The sequence below is a fragment of the Notothenia rossii genome (genome assembly GCF_949606895.1).
Source record: "Notothenia rossii genome assembly, chromosome: 3".
In the NCBI taxonomy this organism is placed as follows: Eukaryota; Metazoa; Chordata; class Actinopteri; order Perciformes; family Nototheniidae; genus Notothenia; species Notothenia rossii.
Genome location: NC_136901.1, coordinates 44,289,854 through 44,315,118, shown reverse-complemented (window position 1 = coordinate 44,315,118; position 25,265 = coordinate 44,289,854). Strand labels below are relative to the sequence as shown.

The following is a 25,265-nucleotide window of genomic DNA, read 5'->3' as shown; positions in this document are numbered from 1 at the left end:
GAACGTGGTTTCCTCGACTTTTGGAATCCCAGGTACGCGACGAGGATGATGAGTGGGAGTAGGAGGAGGGTGTATAATATGGCGGCAACACAGAGGATGAAGGATGTGAGGTTGAAATCTAGACATTTGTTTAGAACGAAGTATTCATCAAAGAAAGGATAGAGGGGATCATCAATGTCAGAAGAGTTGTTGGACATGTTTGTGTAAATGGAGGCCTGGGATGAAGAAAGAGAGGAATCACCAATAAAAAGGGAAGGGGGTGTTGAGGAGAGAGAGACAAAATGTTACCTTCTGTTCATCTTGCAGAAACGGCAAAATTGTTCTCAGAGAGATTACCGGTGTTGAATATGCCACCTCAAATAAACATTTAACAATGATAATGATTTCCCAACATATTTGTTTATAAAAAAGACTGACTATGGATCTTAATGTGTGAGAACATTAAAGTGCAAACAACCAGCAGACCAGATTTAATCAAAATAAAAAAACGAAATCACCTTGGAAACAAAGTTAATCTCAATTCATCAGCTTTAACATCATCAAGTCTACTCCAAAGTGAATACACACAAATGACTAAATGCAATCTCAAAATATCTGAAAGTAAATACTATATTTATATATATATTATTTGTTTTTAAAGATCACCCACCTCAGCAGAGCTTCTTTCGATCGTCATTCTTCAGCGTCTCCAAACTCTCTGACTGCCGTTCACTGCGATCTGATCCAAATATATTGAAATTATTATCTGTCATCAAGGTGTGTGAAGCACAGGTGAGAGCAGGACTGTGATGTTCATGCATACTTAATAATACCTTTTTTACAGTAGATTCAAACAGGCAAATGTATTCCTTTGCATTATCATGTTACCGGGAGGCCAGACTGCAGAGACAGCAATAGCATTATTTGAATATCATTCAAATTATCATTTGTTTGTCATTTCTATAGATCTGACACAACAAAAACACAACAGAACACACAGAGTAATTCATTAAGACATGTATTCATTCTTTAAAATAAAGTGATTACATACATTGTTATACGATAAAGTGATTATACAACATTAACTTATAATATAAGATCCATTATATTAGAACTGGTTTGTGAAAACAAAAGTTAAATATCTTAAACCTCAAAAACAATATAATAAATGTCCAAAATGTAAAAAACAATCAGCAGCTAAAGATACAATCAATGCTAACAATGTAGTCATCAGTAACGTATCAATCAACAACATTGATATTTAGCTTCATTCACAAATACAGAAAGACAAGTTTCATGGACTTTCAGTTGTGTTTTGAAGAGCATTTGAACACATCAATATTTTAGATCAACTAAAGTATATCTAATCTTGTAATTCAATAATATATAGTCTTTATATATTAAATAATCATAATTATAATGTAAATGTTTACATTACACTTCTTTATTTGTTATGCTCATACTTTTACCTTTACAATCGTTTGCTTTAATATGCTGTATATTTGTTGTATATTTTTGTGTTTGCTTCCTCCTGCTCCCTTTCGGACACATACTGTATGATTTATTATTATTATTAATATGAAGATATTATTAAGATAAGATAAGATGTTACTTTATTGATTGAACATTTTAGTTTAGAGTGTGCTGTCCCACGGTAATTCAGAAGGCTCACAGCTCACATTGCGACCATTATTTAAAACAATAGGTGCTTTCACACCGTCTACAGTTTGATTTGTATAAAGGGAGCTCTGTGGCCAGTGTTCAAATTACCCATTTGCTTTGGGGGGAGCCCTATTATTCAGTGCACATCCTGCTACTAAATATATCACACGCACACTCTGTTGACTGGCGCAGCAGCAGTTCAATAAAGTTGGAACGATATTGGCAGATTCAGATTTCACGGATCAATAACTCATGAACAAAACGTTATTCAGACACAAATGACGTCTCCTAAGTACCGTGGTAAGGTTGACAACGAACTACATTTTTATCAACAAAAAGCCAATACGTGCTGTCCTCCAAACTGGAAACATTACATTGGTCTCTATCCGCACCCGGAGAAGAGTGCTCAGGGACCGTCTGCAAAGTGCAACTCCGAAAAAAGAGAATACAATAATATTCAATCACTATTATACAGCTTATTACTACCAAACTCACTACACACATCAATAGTCTCCTGGTGGTCAGACTTCAGCAGAGAGTTTGGAAGAATGTGCTTTTGAATAATTTTGGTGAATATTTCTAATGTAAAATCTTCAATAAATATGGCATCATCTTCAATAACGTTACTATTATACAGTATATGTATACCAAACTCACTACACACATTAATAGTCTCCTGGTGGTCAGACTACAGCAGAGAGTTTGGAAGAATATGTTTTTGAATAATTTTGGTGAATATTTATAATGTAAAATCATGGCATCATTTTCAATAACCGTCTATACCTCCTGGATCATGGGTGTAATCCTAGACGGCACACGAGAGCAGATGGCCAGGCAAGAGGTAAAAAAGGTGAGTGAAACTGATTATTCATCCCTTTAGTACTGTAGGCTTGAGAAAGGAGACTGAACTGTGTCTACAGACAACTTCCAGTGTTATTATAATCATGCAGTTTTTGGAGACATTTGTGTTGTTTTTAACTAATACATTTAGAATATAAATTTCCCTTTTTTTCTTGTTCCTGTTGAGAAAATAAAAAATGAATACTGTGTAAATGAAATTATTGTTTTGCACCTGTATATTATAGAAAATAACACTTTAAACCCTAGGTTTTTCAGGTCACATTTGATCTATATGATGGAGCCATTGGATTTGTCAATATAAGAAATCAAAACCAAACCATATTCTTCCAAACTCTCTGCTGTAGTCTGACCACCAGAAGACTATTGATGTGTGTAGTGAGTTAGGTAGAAATATACTGTATAATAGTAACGTTATTGAAGATGATGCCATATTTATTGAAGATTTTACATTAGAAATCTCCCCCAAAATTATTCAAAAGCACATTCTTTCAAACTCTCTGCTGTAGTCTGACCAACAGGAGACTATTGATGTGTGTAGTGAGTTTGGTAGTAATACTTTATAATAGTGAAGTGATTGAATATTATTGTATTCTCTTTTTTCGGTGTTGCACTTTGCAGACGGTCCCTGAGCACTCGTTTCTTCTCCGGCTGCGGAAAGAGACCAATTTAATGTGTCCAGCTTGGAGGACGGCGCATATTGCCTTTTTTTTTTATCAACATGTGATTGTAGTTGTCAACCTTACCACGGTACTTAGGGGACGTCATTTGTGTCTGAATAACGTTTTGTTCATGAGTTATTGATCCGTGAAATCCGAATCTGCCAATATCGTTCTAACTTTACTCAACTTGCAGCAGCGTGGATTCGATCAATTGCTATAAAAACACTCTTCTACTAATACAGACGGTGTCACTATGCCGGCGGATGTGGCCGTTGTTGAAGCCTCTTCAGGCTCCGCATCGGCAGGCCTCTCCCTCGGTGTGGAGCTGTCAAGCTCGACCCTAACGCCGCTTACAAGCCGGCCAACTAAAAGTTGTTTTCCGTTCACGTTGTCATTTTTAGACTCCTTCGCTTCTTTGCTTGTGAATCCAAAAGCTGTGACGCTTGGCTGTTTTCGTTTTGCCATATTTTTTATTCCAAAGCCAAAGTTAAACAAATATCAATATGAACATTTCAAATACCGCGCCGGCATCACCGCCATAACCATAGCAACGTAAGTAAGAATGCAGCGCCGCCACGTACAGATGGCAACACCCAGACATATTCACAAATATAAAACAAATATTCAGAAACTGTAATGAACAATAACTATTATTTATTTCAAGAACTGTTATTTACAGAAACTCAACATTTCTAATCTGTGACACAAATATGCACGATTGTTTTGGCCTCCCCCTATTTATCTCAAAGTCAGCCTTCAGGGGAGCTCCCTCCCTCTTCGGGGGAGCCAAGCTCCCCCTAGCTCCCCCCCATTTCGAACAGTGTCTGTGGCTGAATGGCCAGCGATTAGGTGCGGCGCATTTATCATAGGTGATCAGAGCTAACTGCCTGCCGTCAGATTTCATTTAAAAAACAGATCTGATTTTAAGACTACTTCTGCGCTCATAAAGAATGATAAGAATAAGAATAATGCGTATTGAACTGGTTTCATTAATTAGTGAGTTTATTTAATACTAGAACCGCCAATCGGGTCAATTTGTGTGATGTGTGTTGTGTGTGTGCAATGTAACTTTGTTTCAATAAAATATTAAAGTCTCCCAGTCCGTGACTTTTCCTGAAAGTGTGTTATGTAGCACCCTATGTTGTTAAAAATTGCATTCTAATAGCAGGATTTTACGGTTTTAGGTAGGCCTATACAAAAACCTCTGGCGGTTCTAGTGTTAAGGTAATTAGGTACAGTAGAAGCCCTTTTTTAGCAGTAACGAATTTAGCAGTTGAACAGTCAACTAACTGAGGGTCACTTGCAATGACAGTGTTGTGTCTAACTGTAAGCTTGTCACTCAGAGTAACCTACCGTTAATTTAGCTGCTGGAGAAGAAAGATCAGGGGGGGAGGGGGGGAGAGAGCTGTGGTTGATGGGCCATTAGTTGTGTAAATATACAGCTGAGAGCTGCCGTTTCATTCAGACTGTTTAAAAAACGGTAACAACGGACTATTTTTCTTAGCGGATGCATGTCAATTTAAATCAATTCACACAACTATTTTTTAAATCAATAAAAACATTTTCTAAATCCATAAAAGCATTTCAATTAATATTGGGAGTCATGTCGTTACTTTGTTGAGAATGTGGCCATGTAATAAGCGGGATAATTTGCAGCGACTTGTTCCTTATGGGGAAAATAACACCCTTCATCCAGATGAAGATCCCTCCTCTACACTTTGGGATCCTGATCTGCCGACGAGGCTCCATTAAAATATAAATATTTTTAGTGAATTACTGAGTTTAGGCACGTTAATAACGTTTTAATGAAGTTGAATACAGTATATTCATATGTGTCAGTGATTTCATGTCAATTCGGTGAACATAAACATAAATGATCGTGTTAAAGATGATGATTAAATTAGGATTAAAAATCGAGAGCCGGGCTGCATTTCCTCCCGTTCGTTTTTTTCGACTAAACAACATTATTTAGTTAAATAACAACATGGTGATGTTTTGTAAATGATTACATGTCTCTTATTTAGCACAGCAGTATGATATCAGTGACATATGGATCTTAACAAAGTTCCGCTGTACATCCAGCATACTGTATCTGACTTTATTTCACATGAGCTCCAGTGTGGAACCCCACTGCACCCCCTGGTGGATCAATGATCCATTGCAGCTGGCTCATTATAATTACATTTATCTATCACGGGGGCGGTCTCAAGTCAAGCTGGAGGTTTTCCCTTGAGCGAGGGCAGATCACGTACCAATCACGGCCCTCGCATTTCAAACTGTCTGAAATGAATCGCTACATCTGTAGAGGACGAAGAAGTAGAGAGGGAGGAGGAAGAGGACGTTGATAAAGGTGTTAACTTCAAAGATGATCAAACTGCCCAAGGAGTCCAAGCATGCTGTGTGAAAGGAAAGGCTGGGGGAGGGGAGGGTCGCGTTGAAGGAGGATGAGTTCATCGCCTGGAGAGAAGAATGGGAGTCAAAATATGGACATGCAACTGTTTGGTGGGCAGGTATGCAAAAGAGATGCTTAACAGGGCGTCATGCACCAAGTCTGATGTTCTACTAGGATTTCGAGCCTACAGCTCAAGATGAAAATCTAAAAACATCTATCATCTCCAACGTGCTTTTTTCTGGTTTTGCATCACATTAACAACTCCCATCTTTACTTTACTTAAACATTTTCAAACTTCTCTTACATTGTTGGTATTAATACTTTTGAATCCATGACTTGAAGCTCTTACATTTGCGCACAACCGGTATCTTTACTTAGATTTAAAGGGGGTTAACTGTGCTCAAATCGCAGAGGGTTTTAAATCTTGGAACACATAGAGATAAGAGAGATTTAGGATAAAAGCCCAATCATCTTACGTGTTAGAGGCCCATAATGTAGTTATTTAGTCAAGCCACAATGAGGTTTAAACATAAACAACTCCACCTAACTCTTATGTGCTGTGAGTACAATATATTCCACTGATGACCTAAGACCAAAGCATGACAAGACCAATCCATTCTTCATTAGTAACTCTTTGGTTAAGGCAGAGGGTAACATCATTGGTGAGAACCAGTAAACAAAGACTGTGTATACCAATGAATACCATGTCAATAACAATTGGTACTAGATTTACATCACATTCAAATCGACAAACCTTTTTCATGGTGTTTCCTGTTTCCACCGCTGACTGCAGTACACAGCTGTCTGCTTTAAAGATATAAAGTTAGAGTAGGTGTGACTGGATTACACGGAGGAAAATAGACCTGGGAGTTATTTGCATTTTACAAAACCAACAATAAGTCTGTGTCTAGAACCGCATCCATTATAGATCTACAGAAAAACAAAGCTGATGCTGGTTCCTCACATGGGTGAACATCCAAAAACAACACACAAACCTTAGTACATTATGCACGCTGTCACTTTGTTACAAGACATGTTCAACTATCCATCTATTCTGCAACACTTTTATAATCAAAGATGTGCAAAGAACCTTCTCGATGTCATTGTGACTGGGTCACAGTCTTTAAAAAAGTAAGTCTATAAAGAAAGTCTTATCACCTATGTTGTGATGCAAGTTGGTCCTTGTTGGTATTCCTCTGGACATTTGGGTCCATTTCTGTGCAGGGACAGGAAGTCTGAAGACACCTAGTTCAGAATTTTGGAGGAAACCTTGACTAGAACATGTTTGTTGACCCCAGACCTCAGGCTAACAACCACAAACACATTCAGAAAAGCATTGATTTCTAGACCAGTGGACAGAAAGTGATAAAAAGCTGAGTGATATCAGAGTTTCAGGATTCCTGCACACATTAGCAAGCAATAGCAACATCCTACATCCCTTTACTGTCAAAGAAGCCTGAGCAATATCCTCTAATGTCTTGCCAGTAACGTTATTCTGTCTACTCATCAAAAAAAGATGACCGCGCCGCTGTCTTTGGCTGCTCGTTGTCGCTCCTGTTTGTCTCTGATTGTGTCTCTGTGTACGTATGATGTCCAAGCCACTATCATCTGCGATCGTCAAACACTTCTGAATATACAAGCCTCTGTCTTGGATTTATACTCCTGGGATGCCGGTCAAAGATTCTTTCACCGCTCTCTATTCTCTCAACCACCTGAAGATGTATGGGCTCGGCCCTCCGGCTATCACACTTATCTACTAGTGGAATAGATTCCATCTGTTTGAATTCAATTTGAACTTTTTATTGTGTGTGAGTAGTCAGGGTTGTGTTGTTCAAATTGGATTCTGTGTGTTTTTATACTCCTGCTGCTTTGCTTCAAAATGCAAACAAAAAGTAAAAATTGTTAAAGTTTTATAAACATTTGGTTTTATGCTCTTTGTAAAATATGTAATTTTTTTGACAATGCTCTTCTTCCAAACTTCAAAAGGGTTGTGTTTTAAACAGCGCCTACACACCTGAAGACTCCGAGGACATGCAGGTGTTCTGGGTTGAGGTTACAAAGTCAATGTCTAACAATTGACACTTTGTTTTTGTTCAAGTTTTCTTAAAAAAAACATAAATAAAGTGTGCCAACAAACTAGATTTGGAGTTGCTTTATTTCCAAAGTGTTGAACTATCTCTTTAAACACTAGGACTGACCCTGCGCCTTCTGAAAACTAGAACGCATTAACAACATTTGCCTGCCTTGATTGATCGGCAAAGTCCGACGTCTGTTGTGATATATGCAAATGTCTGCTACCGTCCGTCATGCTGTCACATTTAACAACGAGCATGTACACTAGGGGTTTCACAACTACCAATATTTACTAGTCGACACGTTTTTTCAATAGCAGTCGACAAGTCGACTAGTCGTTACGTCATAATAAAGACACACAAAGAGAGGTGTACAATTGTATTTTATATTGGAACTCATACAGTAACATTAAACACTGCATTTTAATTTGTGTTACATGAGTAAATAACAAACAGTAACTGGACTCACCAAAATCGACAGCAAAAAACTCTTGTTTACATAAATGCCACGTAAATCCAGTGCGCAACACTTCGCTGTCCTCCACGATAACGTCCACCTTTCCATATTTTTGGTTTGGTATGAACAACAACGCATCGACATGTGAGGGAAGGAGGCTTGACCGCTTTCGGGTGACAGTGTTGCCTGCCAGGGAAAAAACCCTCTCACTCGGGGTGCTTGTGGCTGGAATAGCCAGGTAGCTCCTCGAAAGCGGGGGAAGCGGTGCACGTTTTCTGCCCACCACTCCAGTGGATTATCCATTGTGGGGATATGCGGTGTCCGCTGGCAGTAATCCCGTAGCTCATCATCCGCATCACTGTTGACCCGTGTTTTCTTGCTGTTCGTTTGCCTCTGTTCAGTGCTGACGCCGGTCCGTTGCTCACGGATGCTAGCATTACTGCTAGTGCTAGCTGTCGGCAGCGGGTGTTTCATCTTCAGATGGTTGCGCATAGCAGATGCATTTGTATTGTACTTCAGTACAGCTGTACACAGCTGACACTTCACTGTGGAGTTGGTTACATCTTCGTTGAAGTACTGCCATACATAAGAATGTCGGACGTGTTCTGGAGCATTTTGCAGCACCTCGTTTACCTCCATTTTTTTCACGACTAGTTGACTAGGGCCTACAGCGCCGACTAGTGGTAAAGGTAGTCGACTAGTCGATTAGTTGGTGAAACCCCTAATGTACACACACACACACACACACACACCCCTACTGGTTTTTGTGAACTAGAAGGACACTTTGACCCAAACACGTTTTTTCCTTCATTAGAAGGACACCCCTTTCCACTAGCTTTACAAAGATGTTTTGAATATCAAAAAATCTATTTTGAGCCATACAACACAAATCCCACTTCAAATGTCCAATACACATAGCACAACTCAAAATACAACAACCTGACACCATGCTTAATTAGGAGGACAGCAGATAATGAGCTGCATAAGCCCCGCCCATGACACAATGGTTATTTGGGAGGACAGTAGCTATACAACACACAAACATGTCACTGAAGTGTATTAAAGGGGCAAACATGATTTAATGGAACATAACTTTACACAAACAAGTGTTGGATTGTGCATTACAAAAACAAACCTTTTATAAAGGGACAAAATGTTTTGCACAACAGCATAGGAATACCTGATTTGTGATGTAATATTTTAAAATGAGACAATATAGTGCACCATAGATATATAGCTTAAAAGTATGTTAATGTATATGTATGTTTATGTGTTTTAGTTATTGCTTGCCTCCTGTTTCCAATCTGTTGTTTTCATGCAAATGTAGAACCACATTCTAATACTCTCCAGAGGGGTATACTACAAGCAGGTCTTCCGAGACGAATTAAAAACATTTGCAAGTAAATGCTTATATTTGCAGCACTGCTAATTGCAATTACATCATCGATATGAAAAGAACCGATTTTATAGCAAAGTGACGGAACTGGTTTATCACTAATACAAAATGCTATTTGCCCTACAAGACTGCTCATCTACTTGGAGCATTACCTTTTAAAAGCTGACACAAAAGGGCGTATTGCACCTTGCACAGTGAACAATGAGCCAAGTTTAATGGTTATTTTCACATACAGTAACATTTTCTCACATGAAAATTGAGCGAAGACTAAATCTTCATTATTTGAAACATATAACTCTCCTTCCACCTTGGAACAACAGAGGATTAGGACCACACAAAAAAGAAAAGATAGGAGAATAAACTCATAATTACGAGATTAAAGTTGCTATGTTAGGAGAATAAAGATGACATTATCCTGGGGGCTGAGGGGTCGTTGCAGCAGATCTTCAAGGAAGTTATATTGACAGATTGGAACTGGAACGGATCAAACACTCATAAACAAAACTTTGCTAAAATACAACTACCGTAATAAGGTAAACAACTATCCACAATCCAATTTTCATCAAAACAACTTCACACCCGCCGCACTCCAAGCTGGACACATAACACAGGTGTCTGTCTGCAGCCAGAGGAGAGAGGAGGGGTCAGGGACCGTCTACAAAGTGCAACACTGAAAAAAATACTGCAAATAAACTACTAAAACCACCTATTTCCGCAGACTTGCATGTGTAGTGTAAGCAACTGAGGAGTTATTGAGTATAGTATCTTCGTAGACGGTCCCTGACCCCTCCTCTCTCCTCTGGCTGCAGAGAGACACCTGTGTGATTTGTCCAGCTCAGAGGGCGGCGGGTGTGAAGTTGTTTTGATGAAATTGGATTGTGGATAGTTGTTTACCTTATTACGGTAGTTAGTTTCTGTTTTAGCAACGTTTGGTTTATGAGTGTTTGATCCGTGAAGTTCCAATCCTTCAATATAACTATGTGCTGCAACAACCCCTCAGCCCCCGGAATGATTTCATTTTTATTCTCCTAACATAACAGCTTTAATCTTGTAATTATCCTTATAATAAAACATTGCTCCTACATGTAACATAATAATTAAAGTTTAACTGTGAACTGTCCGATTAAATGTCATCTTTTTTGTAGCAGTGCTTTCTTCTTCTGAGTCGTGCCTTGGTTCCTGACAAAGTCTCTAACATTTTGCAAAGAGCGACCAGCCAGAATAGGATGCTCTGTAGCTTGGCACTGTCTGCATTCTATCATTGTCGCCAATTTCCCCTTGGCAATGTGTGCATTAAAGTGTCTCAAAACTGCTGCCACCTCTTTTGGAGACCACTTCTGTTTTTTCATCCTGCTGGGATTCCTCTCCACAGCATTTTCAAGTGACTCTACAAACAGAAAAAGAGATCAGTCAATGGTAAACACGTTAACACGTATTTTAGTAGTATGGTAGTATGGTAGTATGGTAGTATAGTATGTAATATCTAAAGAGTATGATCATTCAGTTTAACAGTAAGAAGAAAAAAGGCATTGACACACAGTCCTCTTAATGTCTAAAGCGGTCCGGTAGAGTGATACACAGGACCTGTGTATCGAACCTCACAATTCAAATCCAGTCTACATGGTTTATAACTGGAAAGAAACATGTAACTAATACCAACATTGAGTTGTGGTTAACTCACCTGTTGAATGTAATCACAATGGGACTCAGATGTCATGGCACCATCTTCATGCAGAGTCTCAGTGGAAATCTTGGGGATGAAGAAGGACCAAGTTGAATCACTAAACATCCATAGTAGTACACAAATGCTTTACTGGCTCTTGTTGTGAGTTAACACAATCATGTAGAAAGACACTGATTATAGTATGTAATATCTAAAGAGTATGATCATTCAGTTTAACAGTAAGAAGAAAAACAGCATTGACACACAGTCCTCTTAATGTCTAAAGCGGTCCAGTAGAGTGATACACAGGACCTGTGTATCGAACCTCACAATTCAAATCCAGTCTACATGGTTTATAACTGGAAAGAAACATGTAACTAATACCAACATTGAGTTGTGGTTAACTCACCTGTTGAATGTCATCACAATGGGACTCAGATGTCATGGCAGCATCTTCATGCAGAGTCTCAGTGGAAATCTTGGGGATGAAGAAGGACCAAGTTGAATCACTAAACATCCATAGTAGTACACAAATGCTTTACTGGCTCTTGTTGTGAGTTAACACAATCATGTAGAAAGACACTGATTATAGTATGTAATATCTAAAGAGTATGATCATTCAGTTTAACAGTAAGAAGAAAAAAGGCATTGACACACAGTCCTCTTAGTGTCTAAAGCGGTCCAGTAGAGTGATACACAGGACCTGTGTATCGAACCTCACAATTCAAATCCAGTCTACATGGTTTATAACTGGAAAGAAACATGTAACTAATACCAACATTGAGTTGTGGTTAACTCACCTGTTGAATGTCATCACAATGGGACTCAGATGTCATGGCAGCATCTTCATGCAGAGTCTCAGTGGAAATCTTGGGGATGAAGAAGGACCAAGTTGAATCACTAAACATCCATAGTAGTACACAAATGCTTTACTGGCTCTTGTTGTGAGTTAACACAATCATGTAGAAAGACACTGATTATAGTATGTAATATCTAAAGAGTATGATCATTCAGTTTAACAGTAAGAAGAAAAACAGCATTGACACACAGTCCTCTTAATGTCTAAAGCGGTCCAGTAGAGTGATACACAGGACCTGTGTATCGAACCTCACAATTCAAATCCAGTCTACATGGTTTATAACTGGAAAGAAACATGTAACTAATACCAACATTGAGTTGTGGTTAACTCACCTGTTGAATGTCATCACAATGGGACTCAGATGTCATGGCAGCATCTTCATGCAGAGTCTCAGTGGAAATCTTGGGGATGAAGAAGGACCAAGTTGAATCACTAAACATCCATAGTAGTACACAAATGCTTTACTGGCTCTTGTTGTGAGTTAACACAATCATGTAGAAAGACACTGATTATAGTATGTAATATCTAAAGAGTATGATCATTCAGTTTAACAGTAAGAAGAAAAAAGGCATTGACACACAGTCCTCTTAATGTCTAAAGCGGTCCGGTAGAGTGATACACAGGACCTGTGTATCGAACCTCACAATTCAAATCCAGTCTACATGGTTTATAACTGGAAAGAAACATGTAACTAATACCAACATTGAGTTGTGGTTAACTCACCTGTTGAATGTCATCACAATGGGACTCAGATGTCATGGCAGCATCTTCATGCAGAGTCTCAGTGGAAATCTTGGGGATGAAGAAGGACAAAGTTGAATCACTAAACATCCATAGTAGTACACAAATGCTTTACTGGCTCTTGTTGTGAGTTAACACAATCATGTAGAAAGACACTGATTATAGTATGTAATATCTAAAGAGTATGATCATTCAGTTTAACAGTAAGAAGAAAAAAGGCATTGACACACAGTCCTCTTAATGTCTAAAGCGGTCCAGTAGAGTGATACACAGGACCTGTGTATCGAACCTCACAATTCAAATCCAGTCTACATGGTTTATAACTGGAAAGAAACATGTAACTAATACCAACATTGAGTTGTGGTTAACTCACCTGTTGAATGTCATCACAATGGGACTCAGATGTCATGGCAGCATCTTCATGCAGAGTCTCAGTGGAAATCTTGGGGATGAAGAAGGACCAAGTTGAATCACTAAACATCCATAGTAGTACACAAATGCTTTAATGGCTCTTGTTGTGAGTTAGCACAATCATGTAGAAAGACACTGATTATAGTATGTAATATCTAAAGAGTATGATCATTCAGTTTAACAGTAAGAAGAAAAACAGCATTGACACACAGTCCTCTTAGTGTCTAAAGCGGTCCAGTAGAGTAATACACAGGACCTGTGTATCGAACCTCACAATTCAAATCCAGTCTACATGGTTTATAACTGGAAAGAAACATGTAACTAATACCAACATTGAGTTGTGGTTAACTCACCTGTTGAATGTCATCACAATGGGACTCAGATGTCATGGCAGCATCTTCATGCAGAGTCTCAGTGGAAATCTTGGGGATGAATAAGGACAAAGTTTAATCACTAAACATCCATAGTAGTACACAAATGCTTTACTGGCTCTTGTTGTGAGTTAACACAATCATGTAGAAAGACACTGATTATAGTATGTAATATCTAAAGAGTATGATCATTCAGTTTAACAGTAAGAAGAAAAAAGGCATTGACACACAGTCCTCTTAGTGTCTAAAGCGGTCCAGTAGAGTGATACACAGGACCTGTGTATCGAACCTCACAATTCAAATCCAGTCTACATGGTTTATAACTGGAAAGAAACATGTAACTAATACCAACATTGAGTTGTGGTTAACTCACCTGTTGAATGTCATCACAATGGGACTCAGATGTCATGGCAGCATCTTCATGCAGAGTCTCAGTGGAAATCTTGGGGATGAAGAAGGACCAAGTTGAATCACTAAACATCCATAGTAGTACACAAATGCTTTACTGGCTCTTGTTGTGAGTTAACACAATCATGTAGAAAGACACTGATTATAGTATGTAATATCTAAAGAGTATGATCATTCAGTTTAACAGTAAGAAGAAAAAAGGCATTGACACACAGTCCTCTTAATGTCTAAAGCGGTCCGGTAGAGTGATACACAGGACCTGTGTATCGAACCTCACAATTCAAATCCAGTCTACATGGTTTATAACTGGAAAGAAACATGTAACTAATACCAACATTGAGTTGTGGTTAACTCACCTGTTGAATGTCATCACAATGGGACTCAGATGTCATGGCAGCATCTTCATGCAGAGTCTCAGTGGAAATCTTGGGGATGAAGAAGGACAAAGTTGAATCACTAAACATCCATAGTAGTACACAAATGCTTTACTGGCTCTTGTTGTGAGTTAACACAATCATGTAGAAAGACACTGATTATAGTATGTAATATCTAAAGAGTATGATCATTCAGTTTAACAGTAAGAAGAAAAAAGGCATTGACACACAGTCCTCTTAATGTCTAAAGCGGTCCAGTAGAGTGATACACAGGACCTGTGTATCGAACCTCACAATTCAAATCCAGTCTACATGGTTTATAACTGGAAAGAAACATGTAACTAATACCAACATTGAGTTGTGGTTAACTCACCTGTTGAATGTCATCACAATGGGACTCAGATGTCATGGCAGCATCTTCATGCAGAGTCTCAGTGGAAATCTTGGGGATGAAGAAGGACCAAGTTGAATCACTAAACATCCATAGTAGTACACAAATGCTTTAATGGCTCTTGTTGTGAGTTAACACAATCATGTAGAAAGACACTGATTATAGTATGTAATATCTAAAGAGTATGATCATTCAGTTTAACAGTAAGAAGAAAAACAGCATTGACACACAGTCCTCTTAGTGTCTAAAGCGGTCCAGTAGAGTAATACACAGGACCTGTGTATCGAACCTCACAATTCAAATCCAGTCTACATGGTTTATAACTGGAAAGAAACATGTAACTAATACCAACATTGAGTTGTGGTTAACTCACCTGTTGAATGTCATCACAATGGGACTCAGATGTCATGGCAGCATCTTCATGCAGAGTCTCAGTGGAAATCTTGGGGATGAATAAGGACAAAGTTTAATCACTAAACATCCATAGTAGTACACAAATGCTTTACTGGCTCTTGTTGTGAGTTAACACAATCATGTAGAAAGACACTGATTATAGTATGTAATATCTAAAGAGTATGATCATTCAGTTTAACAGTAAGAAGAAAAAAGGCATTGACACACAGTCCTCTTAGTGTCTAAAGCGGTCCAGTAGAGTGATACACAGGACCTGTGTATCGAACCTCACAATTCAAATCCAGTCTACATGGTTTATAACTGGAAAGAAACATGTAACTAATACCAACATTGAGTTGTGGTTAACTCACCTGTTGAATGTCATCACAATGGGACTCAGATGTCATGGCAGCATCTTCATGCAGAGTCTCAGTGGAAATCTTGGGGATGAAGAAGGACCAAGTTGAATCACTAAACATCCATAGTAGTACACAAATGCTTTACTGGCTCTTGTTGTGAGTTAACACAATCATGTAGAAAGACACTGATTATAGTATGTAATATCTAAAGAGTATGATCATTCAGTTTAACAGTAAGAAGAAAAAAGGCATTGACACACAGTCCTCTTAATGTCTAAAGCGGTCCGGTAGAGTGATACATAGGACCTGTGTATCGAACCTCACAATTCAAATCCAGTCTACATGGTTTATAACTGGAAAGAAACATGTAACTAATACCAACATTGAGTTGTGGTTAACTCACCTGTTGAATGTCATCACAATGGGACTCAGATGTCATGGCACCATCTTCATGCAGAGTCTCAGTGGAAATCTTGGGGATGAAGAAGGACCAAGTTGAATCACTAAACATCCATAGTAGTACACAAATGCTTTACTGGCTCTTGTTGTGAGTTAACACACAATATCCACCTCATAGTTCAATAACAGGTCATCAAGTCAATGGCCATAATTTAAAATCATCTTATGTATTAATAGCATTTCTTATAGAACTGTTCAATTTTCCATGTGACTAACATATTGGACATGGCAGAGCTAAGTTTATTGTGAAAATAGTGTTAAATGATAGATTTACATAGCAGTGATGATACAAGCCACCATTCATAATTACCCTGCATCTCCATGGCCAATCAGAATCGCTGTAGTCATAAGCTATCTCTTGTCCGGGACTGATGTCTTTGAGTGCAAAAAGACAAAGATGGGGCTTTCCATCCACTTTGATCAATTTCATTTTGCAGTTCGGGTTCACATGGTCATCGTTGACAAGTCTCCCTAGGGAGTTGTCCTCTTTGGCAGCATCAACACTGATTGGGCAAGGACACAATTCTGATTACAAACTAACAGTATTACAACCACAGCAAACTAGCATTAGATTAAATACATATAGACAAAAAAAGTCTCAAAATGTACACTGTATGCCCAACTTAACATCAATATAGCAGTGTTTGTATGTCTGGGTAACTACACATTTAGAAATAACATTACAATATTTACCTACCATAACTCTTGTCCATTAAAACGAAAGTCGAACATGAAAACCTTGAGTGCATTATGATATAGTTTATGCCGGTTTTCACGTTCAGACTTTGTAATGACTTCCCCTCTGTATTCAATGAGGAAGTCTCCATTTTGAAACGGTCGGCAGCTGAAAACTCCTCGACCTAACAAAGATCAGAGGATGGGTCAGGAGAAGTGATGAGGTTAAAAAACAATACACATTTGTCATGCTCATGACAAGAATAGTACACAAAATAGTGACAAAATACTTTTGTCACTCACCTTTATAGGAATTGATGAATTTCACATCAAATCCATCCTTGTCTTTGCACACGGATGAAAAATGTGCAGCCTCTTCTCGCGGTTTAATCTTTGCTCTCCGAGGTCTTGCTGATGTCATATCCATTATTTTCACTGTTGGTGAGAAAACAGAACCTTTGATTATCTATGAAAGCCATGCCACTGAAACAGCTTAATATGTGTAACAATGGCTGATAAGTCACTGCATTTGGCATCTATAAACTAAATAAACTGTTCAGCTTCATATTTTCACTGGATGCTTCCCTCAAAATCTCAACCAGTGTTAACGCTGTTACGCTGTATGGGTTTAAATGAACTTTAAATTCAGATGCAGAAACAGATGGCTAACTAACTGGCTGCTTCCAGCAGCTAACAGCTTGAAAAGTGCAGACAAATGTAAGACATGGAAAGCTGTGATTATAAGACGGCAATAACATAGGTAACAGTCAGCAATCACGCTAAATATCTGAGATATTTCATCAACTTAATCAGAGCATAGTTCACTGTTAACACAGCAACGGGCTAACAGCTATGTCTGTGAAGCATGCTATGTCTTTGAAGCATGCTACTTTTACTTTTAAGTTCCAACTCACATGGAGTTGGAACTTACCAGGATGAATTAAACTCATCAATATTATCTACAAATGGTTGCTCAATAAATGTATGGAAAAAACTGCCTTAAATAACATTATTTGGAATAAAAAACGCAAATGTAGGCCTACTGACTAGATGAATGCTGACATGTGTCCCCAAATAAGCTAGCATTAGCCGTAGCTGCTAACGTTTTACCCTAAAACCTGTCATTCCATACAGTTTCAACAAGCTTCCAATATAAAAAGAGTGACAAGCTTCGAAACAAGAATTAAAAGATAACATTAGCAGTGTCATTTAATTTTTTACACCAGTCCTACCTTGAACTTGTGACGTCTGGGGAATGAAATGCGAATATGGCCTCACTGCCACCGCAGTCCGGGGAGTCCCTCCCCCTTGTGAATTTCCACGGAATGCTGATTCCCAAACGTCAAAATATTATTAAGGGCAAATGTATACATTCATGATTGGATGCATGTAAACAAAGGTAAAGTTACCTTATAAATTATAACTTATTGTAACATTGAGCTGAGCTCCATGTAATCCGGATACTCTGCCTATTTTTCGGACATATGATGATGCCTGCTCGGCCCGGGCCGGACACTGAAATAATTTTCGTGGTTACCTGCTGGGAACGTGGTGCTCCCTTGCTAAAGCAGTGTTTCCCTTTAATGGAAAAAGGATCAATTTAATATGATTTGAGAGGCTGAGAAGAGTCAGCAATGCCGGTGTTATGCCGTAGATTGAAGCCTTGCCGTAGATTGAAGCCCTGTTCGCGAGGACGTGCATCTTTTGAATGATATATTTATTTCCCATCAGATTAAACAGCAAACGGTTGAATAAATAATGTGCATACAATTGCGAGGAGGCTCGTTTTAAGGACACTTTTCAGATCTGTCACAATCTTCGTATTGGAACAAACTTCCGTTTTTAAGTGTAGTCCCACTCTGTTATGTTCCTCCTTCAGCACAGACAATGACAGGATAATATGTAATTTGTCAGTATAGTCCTATTTCTTAAAACCTTCGCTGTTGTTTAAGTGTCTGATACTTGATAACCACGAATAGTAAGCAATTATATAACAGTAATGATATAACATATATGATCATGTCAGACAATGTGTTATTTTCAATCAAGCCTCAAAGATAATTTTTTCAAACTGGCTTCACTCACTTTAATTGCTCCTTTGAATGTGATTGTCCTCTGTGATTTCCTACTCAACACATGTTTGTATTGTAATGCCACTCATATTTTATTTTTTATTTTATTTTGAAGTGACATTGAATGTTTTGAAAGGTGCCCTAAAATAAAGTGTATTATTGATCTTATATCTGTGCCTCTATCACACTATTAATGTTCCTTATTTTAGACTAGGTTTTTACTGGTGTCAATAGGGAAGATCTGCACTGTTCTCTACATAACATGTTCAGCAGAGCAGGTATTTCTCCTGCTAGATATGGCACCCCCCCTACAACTTTGTCCAGGACAGTCACAACGTCACCAAAATCACACTGTTGCCTGTTCCCCTCTAGTGTGTGCTCACAAAAGCATTTTACTCTGGGCCCAGCAGGTACAAAATTAAAGAGGGGCTTCCAAATCCAGCAGAGCAGGTGCTGCCGGATTTGGATCCCCCCCCCCCCTATATCTTTGTCCAAGATAGTCACAACTTCACCAAAATCACACTGGTGTTTGCTGTTCCCCTCTAGTTTATGCTCACCAAAGCATTTTACTCTGGGCCCAGCAGGTGAAAAACTAAATAGGGGGTTCCAAAACAACAAGTTTGAATCCCTGAAAGGTGCACAAGTTGTTCTTCAATTCAATCATGCTTCATAAGCTTAAGAGCAACAGAAGCACAGCTCCGATGTAAGACGCCATTGTTGTTGTGATGTAGGCTTTACGCCGCGGCGTTAACAGCGACGTGATGACGTAGCTCATACAGGAGGCTCTGGTCAGCGGAAAAGCAAACTGGTTCAACATTGAGAACCAATTGCGAACCGCTGTTGAACCAGCATGGAGCCCGAACAGTTCTCTGTTGCCACTTTCACACCAAACCAGAATGATGGAATCCCTAATTTCCTCTCAATTGTACGTTGAGAAACGTTGTTCTTAAACTGTTGGACTATTTGCTCACGCAGTTCTTCACAAAGTGGGGAACCTCGCCCCATCCTTGCTTGAAAATATTTGAGGCTTCTTTTATACCCAATCATGACACTCACCTGTTTCCAGTTCACCTGTTGACCTGGGGAATGTTCCAAACTGGGATTTTTGTAGCATTCTTCAACTTTCCCAGTCTTTTGTTGACACTGTCCCAGCTTTATGAAACGTGTTGCAGTAATCAAATTCAAAATGAAAGAATATTAAACAGTTTATCAGTTTGAATATTAAACATCTTGTATTTGTAGTGGATTCAACTGAATATAGGTCAACAACAATTAGAAAAGCATTGTAGTCTGTTTTTATTTATGTTTTACACAAAATCCTAACTTCACCTGAATTTCGGTTTGTAAATGTGTTGGATGGGTAGTGGCTCAGTCATAGGGGGCTTGGACTGGGAGCCGTAGGGTCGCCGGTTCAAGTCCCCGACCAGACCTAAAATATGGAGTGTGGACCACTACTTGGAGAGGTCCCAGTTCACCTCCTGCTCTGCCGTGGTGCCCTTGAGCAAGGTACCGGACACCCCCCTTACCCCCTCACTTTCATTGCTCCCCGGGCGCTGTACACTAGCTGCCCACTAGCTTCCCACTGCTCCTAGTACTAGGCTCCTGGTACTAGGATGGGTTAAATGCAGAGGCCAAATTTCACTGTGTGCTGTGTGCTCTGCATGTGAGACTATTAAAGAGGGTTTCATCCCTCCCAATTCTATTCTAGAAGTATTGCAGAGATGAGTGTCGTATGAGTGGGAATGTTGTTTGCTTTGAGCAAACAAATACAAACAGACGCTAATGGGCTGAAATTAGTCTTACAATCTTAATTCAGCACTCTTTGTCTATGTTTTACCATCCACCTAACACAATACAATTTTCAATATTGTTCTACATATGACGGGGGGACGGGCAGCGTTGACTATGGATCAGTCACAATATAAATAAATGCACACATAATGATTCACACATGGTAGAATGAGGATTTACATATACATTTCTCTATCTGCATAAATGTGGTTTGTTTCTAAAAATGTTTTAGATCCACACAAGAATGTTTGTAATAGATATCCACAAGAATTTTAATTCAAGTGTTAGCAATTTTCATTAAAGATATATTTTGTGTTGTTACATTTATATAGAAACTATTCAACCTGCATTCACAAACTAGCCTTTCGTGTATGAAATGCAGAGCACTTTATACATAAAAAGCAATAAATATTCATGTGTTGATAAAAAATGTGGATAAATGTGGAATTTTTCACATTTACATAAAACAATACACATTTATGTGTGCAATGATAGATATGTGTTCGGAGAGAGATATGTATATCCTGATTTTACATTTCTGAACCATTTTGTGAGCATTTATTTATATTGAAGGACTACTTTGACAAAACAACATCCACATTTTTACTAAGGGCACAAGGTGGTGTACTCTATGTTGGGCATGCATTTTTATATCCAATAACAATAAATAACAAATAAACAATTACATCTGACAATGGAAGTTATGTAATATCCCTGCAGTTAAGATCTTGAGCAGTCTTGGTATAAATTCAGCCTTGTCTAAGAATGAAATAATACAATGGTAAAATGCAGTCAATTCAAAGACAAGACCTCAAAAAAGTGGTCTTGAGACAAAGACCGATATGGACTACTAAAACACTGAGTCCCTAAAAGTATATTATCAGATAAAAGCTATAGTAAAGGTGCAATGAAATGTAGGTAGTATTAGACATAATAATAATAATAATAATAATAATAATAATAATAATAATAATAATAATAATGATAATAATAATAATAATAACATAATAATAATTAATTAATATTATGTTATTATTATTATTATTACAGTTTTTCTCAATCGCTAAACCCACTATTTAGAATCAAAATTCCTTTCATCAAACCAACAGCACAGCCATCGAAACAGAAAACCATTTCTCTACAACAGTATACCATTTCTCATTGATATCACACAAAATGCAGATGCTAAGCAGTGTTTTGCAAAACAGATCACACAATTCTCTAACTGAAGTTACAATTCTCTACACAAAGATCAAAAATCTGTTGTGTAACTCATGTCTACAAAACAACAAATAATCTTCTCACAGTGGATAACACTTCCTCATAAACTTAGACCATAGCTACACTAATTGACACTTGATGTGCAAAATATTAACACTTGTTATCAGTCAATCACCCCATTGAAAAAGGTAACTCCATGGAATGTACTGTATACCTTACAGTAATGATGTTACATTGAAAACATTTACATGATAGAATTTGCATGACTGTACTTAAAATATTTTTTTAAATGGTGCCGGTAAAGCTATAATAGTGTTGATATGACTTGCATAGGTCTTTGAGATGTTCATATGGGGAGGATTAGCTATAGCTGATACAACATTTTTACAGTCAGTAATTGTGGTCTTTTCCTTTTTGCACATTGAGAAATGTTTTTTTTTGTATTGGGGTGAATTGAGTACTTCACTTCCATGTAAATGAATTGCTCACAGCTGACATCAATGAATTTCCTATAGTAATTGTAATTAGTGAGAATCCTATAAAAGACCTCCCTCACTTCAGTAAGATGTTTGTGTAAACAAAATGGCTGATCGAGTAGGTAGAGGAGCTCTGAGAGGAAGAAGGAACCCTGTTGTTCAGCGAGGAAGAGGGAGGGCTGATGTTCAGAGAGGAAGAGGGAGAGCTGATGTTCAGAGAGGAAGAGGGAGAGCTGATGTTCAGAGAGGAAGAGGGAACCCTCATGTTCAGAGAGGAAGAGGGAGGGCTGTACGTATGCGTGGTGGAAGAGTTGAAAGGGGACCAATGCGAACAGTAGTTTCGGACAACACCCGTGCAACTATTGTGGACCACGTCATAAACCATGGCATGTCCCTCAGTGAGGCTGGCCAAAGGGTTCAGCCCAATATACCGAGATCAACAGTGGCATCCATTATTAGGATCTTCAGGCACGAAAATAGGTAAGCTACTGTAACCCTTTTTTACAGCACTTCATGCATTTCTATTTTGATGTAGGTTTCGATCACTGTTTTTATATTACAGTACATAACATTCTCAAATATTTATTGATAGAACTGAAAGAGCACCCCGCTCTGGTGGCAGACGAAAGGCCTTTACTCCAGAACAAGAGTCTGCCATTGTTGATATGGTTGTGGCCAACAATGAAATCCGCTTAAGGGAGATTCAGGCCAGAATAATTGCAGACCAGGATGTCTTCAGTAACATTCAGTCTATAAGTGTTGCAACCATTGACCGGGTGTTAAAGAGGCAACACCTCAGAATGAAACAGATCTATAAGGTTCCTTTTGAACGCAACTCTGACCGTGTGAAGGATTTAAGGCACCGGTATGTACAGGTAAGGACCTCAATCACACTGATGGCTTGCCTATATTTTTAGTATGTCTGACTGCTTACAGTAATGTAAAACGGTCCTCTGTTTGTTTCATTTTCTTTAGCGAATGATGGAGCTGGAAGGCAATGCATTACCACATGTTTTTGTATATGTGGATGAAGCAGGCTTCAACCTCTCCAAAGTGAGGAGACGTGGGAGGAACCTTATTGGGCAAAGAGCGACAGTCTTTGTTCCAGGCCAAAGGGGAGGAAACATAACATTGTGTGCGGCTATCTCGACACAAGGCGTCCTTGCTCACATCCCTTTAATGGGAGCATATAACACGCAACGTGTCCTTGCCTTCCTGGATGTCCTGTATGACGGACTTGTGCCACCAGAAGAGAGGGATCAAGTGAGGTCGGTTCACGTGGTCATATGGGACAATGTGGCATTCCACCACTCTCGTGACGTGAGGGCATGGTTTGAGGCTCATCCACACATGGCCATGGAGTTCCTCCCTCCATACTCCCCATTTCTAAACCCCATTGAGGAGTTCTTCTCTGCCTGGAGATGGAAGGTTTATGACCATCATCCTCATGACAGAATGCCCCTTTTGGACGCAATGAATGCTGGCTGTCGGGACATCTCTGCGGAATCCTGTCAAGGGTGGTGTCGACACGCAAGGAGATATTTCCCACGCTGCCTTGCAAGGGAAGACATACGCTGTGACGTAGATGAGGCTATGTGGCCAGACAGACGCCAAAGAGCAGATCAGTAAAGTTATATAGATCTCATTCTCTGCTTTACTGCTGATTTACATCATTTACCCATGTTATTTTTTTCCAGTGTATTGCTATTCGTCTTTTGTTTCTGTTACGGTGCTCTTCTGAAAATGAGACAATAAAAACAATGGCATAGTTACAGTAAGACTCTGTTTTTCCTATATGTAAGTTTGTTTCTCCCAACTTGTCAGTTTTCCGTTCAGTTTCCAATATCGATAGCTTGAGGTTTGTGTATTGATGATTGTAGTCAGTATTTAGTGTGCCACTTAGTAATGACTGTTCAAATAGTCTTCTCATGAGCTGACAAATGTTTGTTTTTGGAGAAGGTATCTGGTTTTGGAAGGGGTATTTTTAGTTTTGAGTGCCTTAGAGCACTTTGCAAGAAATGTATATTGTTATGGTAGAATGGGTTATTATGGTGACCGGAGTTTCAGTTATGAAAACACATTTGTCTCATTAGAGGACAATTTGTTCTGTTTCGATCGACTTATTCTTTTTTGTGACCAGTATTTTCAGTTTTGGTCATGTAAGTGCATTTTGCAAAAGATATTCAGAGTTATGGCAAGTGTGTTTCTGTTTAGATGGCTATGCTCTTGTTTTGAAGAAATGAATTTAGATTCTAAAAAGTGGGTTTAGCGATTGAGAAAAACTGTATTATTATTATTATTATTACAAACACAGCATTTTTCACAGAAACATGAATTGTCAGGACCATCCGGCAGTCAGCCAATCAGAGCTCCTTCTGTGTGAATATTCATGAGCGGGTGCAATACCCAAAACCAGCTGTACGAGCGCTGTTCTGACACACAGAAAATACACAATTTCTGGGTTTTGTGAATAAAAAGGTCTTTTTTTTTTTTTGGGGTATTTAAGCTTTCTACACATATAGAAACACTTCTACGCTTTTAGAATTTTTATTTATTAGCAGGACACCGACCCTGTCCTGTTAATAAAAAATGTCTGGCTAATGTCGGTGTGTATTCATACCAAAAGTCCTCTTAATTAACAAAGGTGCACACACACACACACACACACACACACACACACACACACACACACACACACACACACACACACACACACACACACATAGGATATACCCGGACCACAAAGCAGTGAAAGGCAGTCAAAGACTTGGCGACGCAGGAGAAGAACGGTCAGAAACAAAAACTCTTACAAGGTGGGTCTACTTTTAATAACGTTGTTTATTACATTGTTTTATTTAAATGTTGTAAACTTTCAATTGTTAAATAGGTTTTATATTGCCTTCAAAGTTCAGTAACTTCATAAGTGCAGGAAAAGGTAGAAGACAGCGTAACAATGCAGAAACATGTCATATCATGTTATAGCAAACATCTGGCAATATGTTGATAAGCCATTTTGACAGCGAAGTGTTATATATGCTTTAGCACCGCAGGAATGCGTCCAATGATGACAATCAAAGGTAAAACTATTGATCTGAAAGAACTAACAGGTTATAAGAGGTCAGG

The 25,265-nt window shown here is 38.6% G+C and overlaps 2 protein-coding genes across 2 annotated transcripts; one reads left to right on the top strand and one right to left on the bottom strand.

Annotated features, from left to right (window-relative positions):
- Nucleotides 1-9,665: 9,665 nt before the first annotated feature.
- Nucleotides 9,666-20,438, bottom strand: LOC307033510 (uncharacterized protein). The gene is made up of 10 exons (XM_079672016.1): nucleotides 19,711-20,438; nucleotides 17,815-17,910; nucleotides 16,886-17,017; nucleotides 16,605-16,767; nucleotides 16,218-16,410; nucleotides 15,461-15,529; nucleotides 14,288-14,356; nucleotides 11,942-12,010; nucleotides 11,551-11,619; nucleotides 9,666-10,865 (listed from the first exon to the last, which is right to left on the bottom strand). Exons 1-10 carry the CDS (start codon nucleotides 19,766-19,768, stop codon nucleotides 10,824-10,826), a joined length of 960 nt encoding a protein of 319 aa, XP_079528142.1. The 5' UTR covers nucleotides 19,769-20,438; the 3' UTR covers nucleotides 9,666-10,823.
- Nucleotides 20,439-21,495: 1,057 nt separating this feature from the next.
- Nucleotides 21,496-24,834, top strand: LOC307033509 (uncharacterized protein). Its single transcript, XM_079672015.1, has 3 exons — nucleotides 21,496-22,622; nucleotides 22,735-23,017; nucleotides 23,118-24,834. Exons 1-3 carry the CDS (start codon nucleotides 22,249-22,251, stop codon nucleotides 23,769-23,771), a joined length of 1,311 nt encoding a protein of 436 aa, XP_079528141.1. The 5' UTR covers nucleotides 21,496-22,248; the 3' UTR covers nucleotides 23,772-24,834.
- Nucleotides 24,835-25,265: the final 431 nt, after the last annotated feature.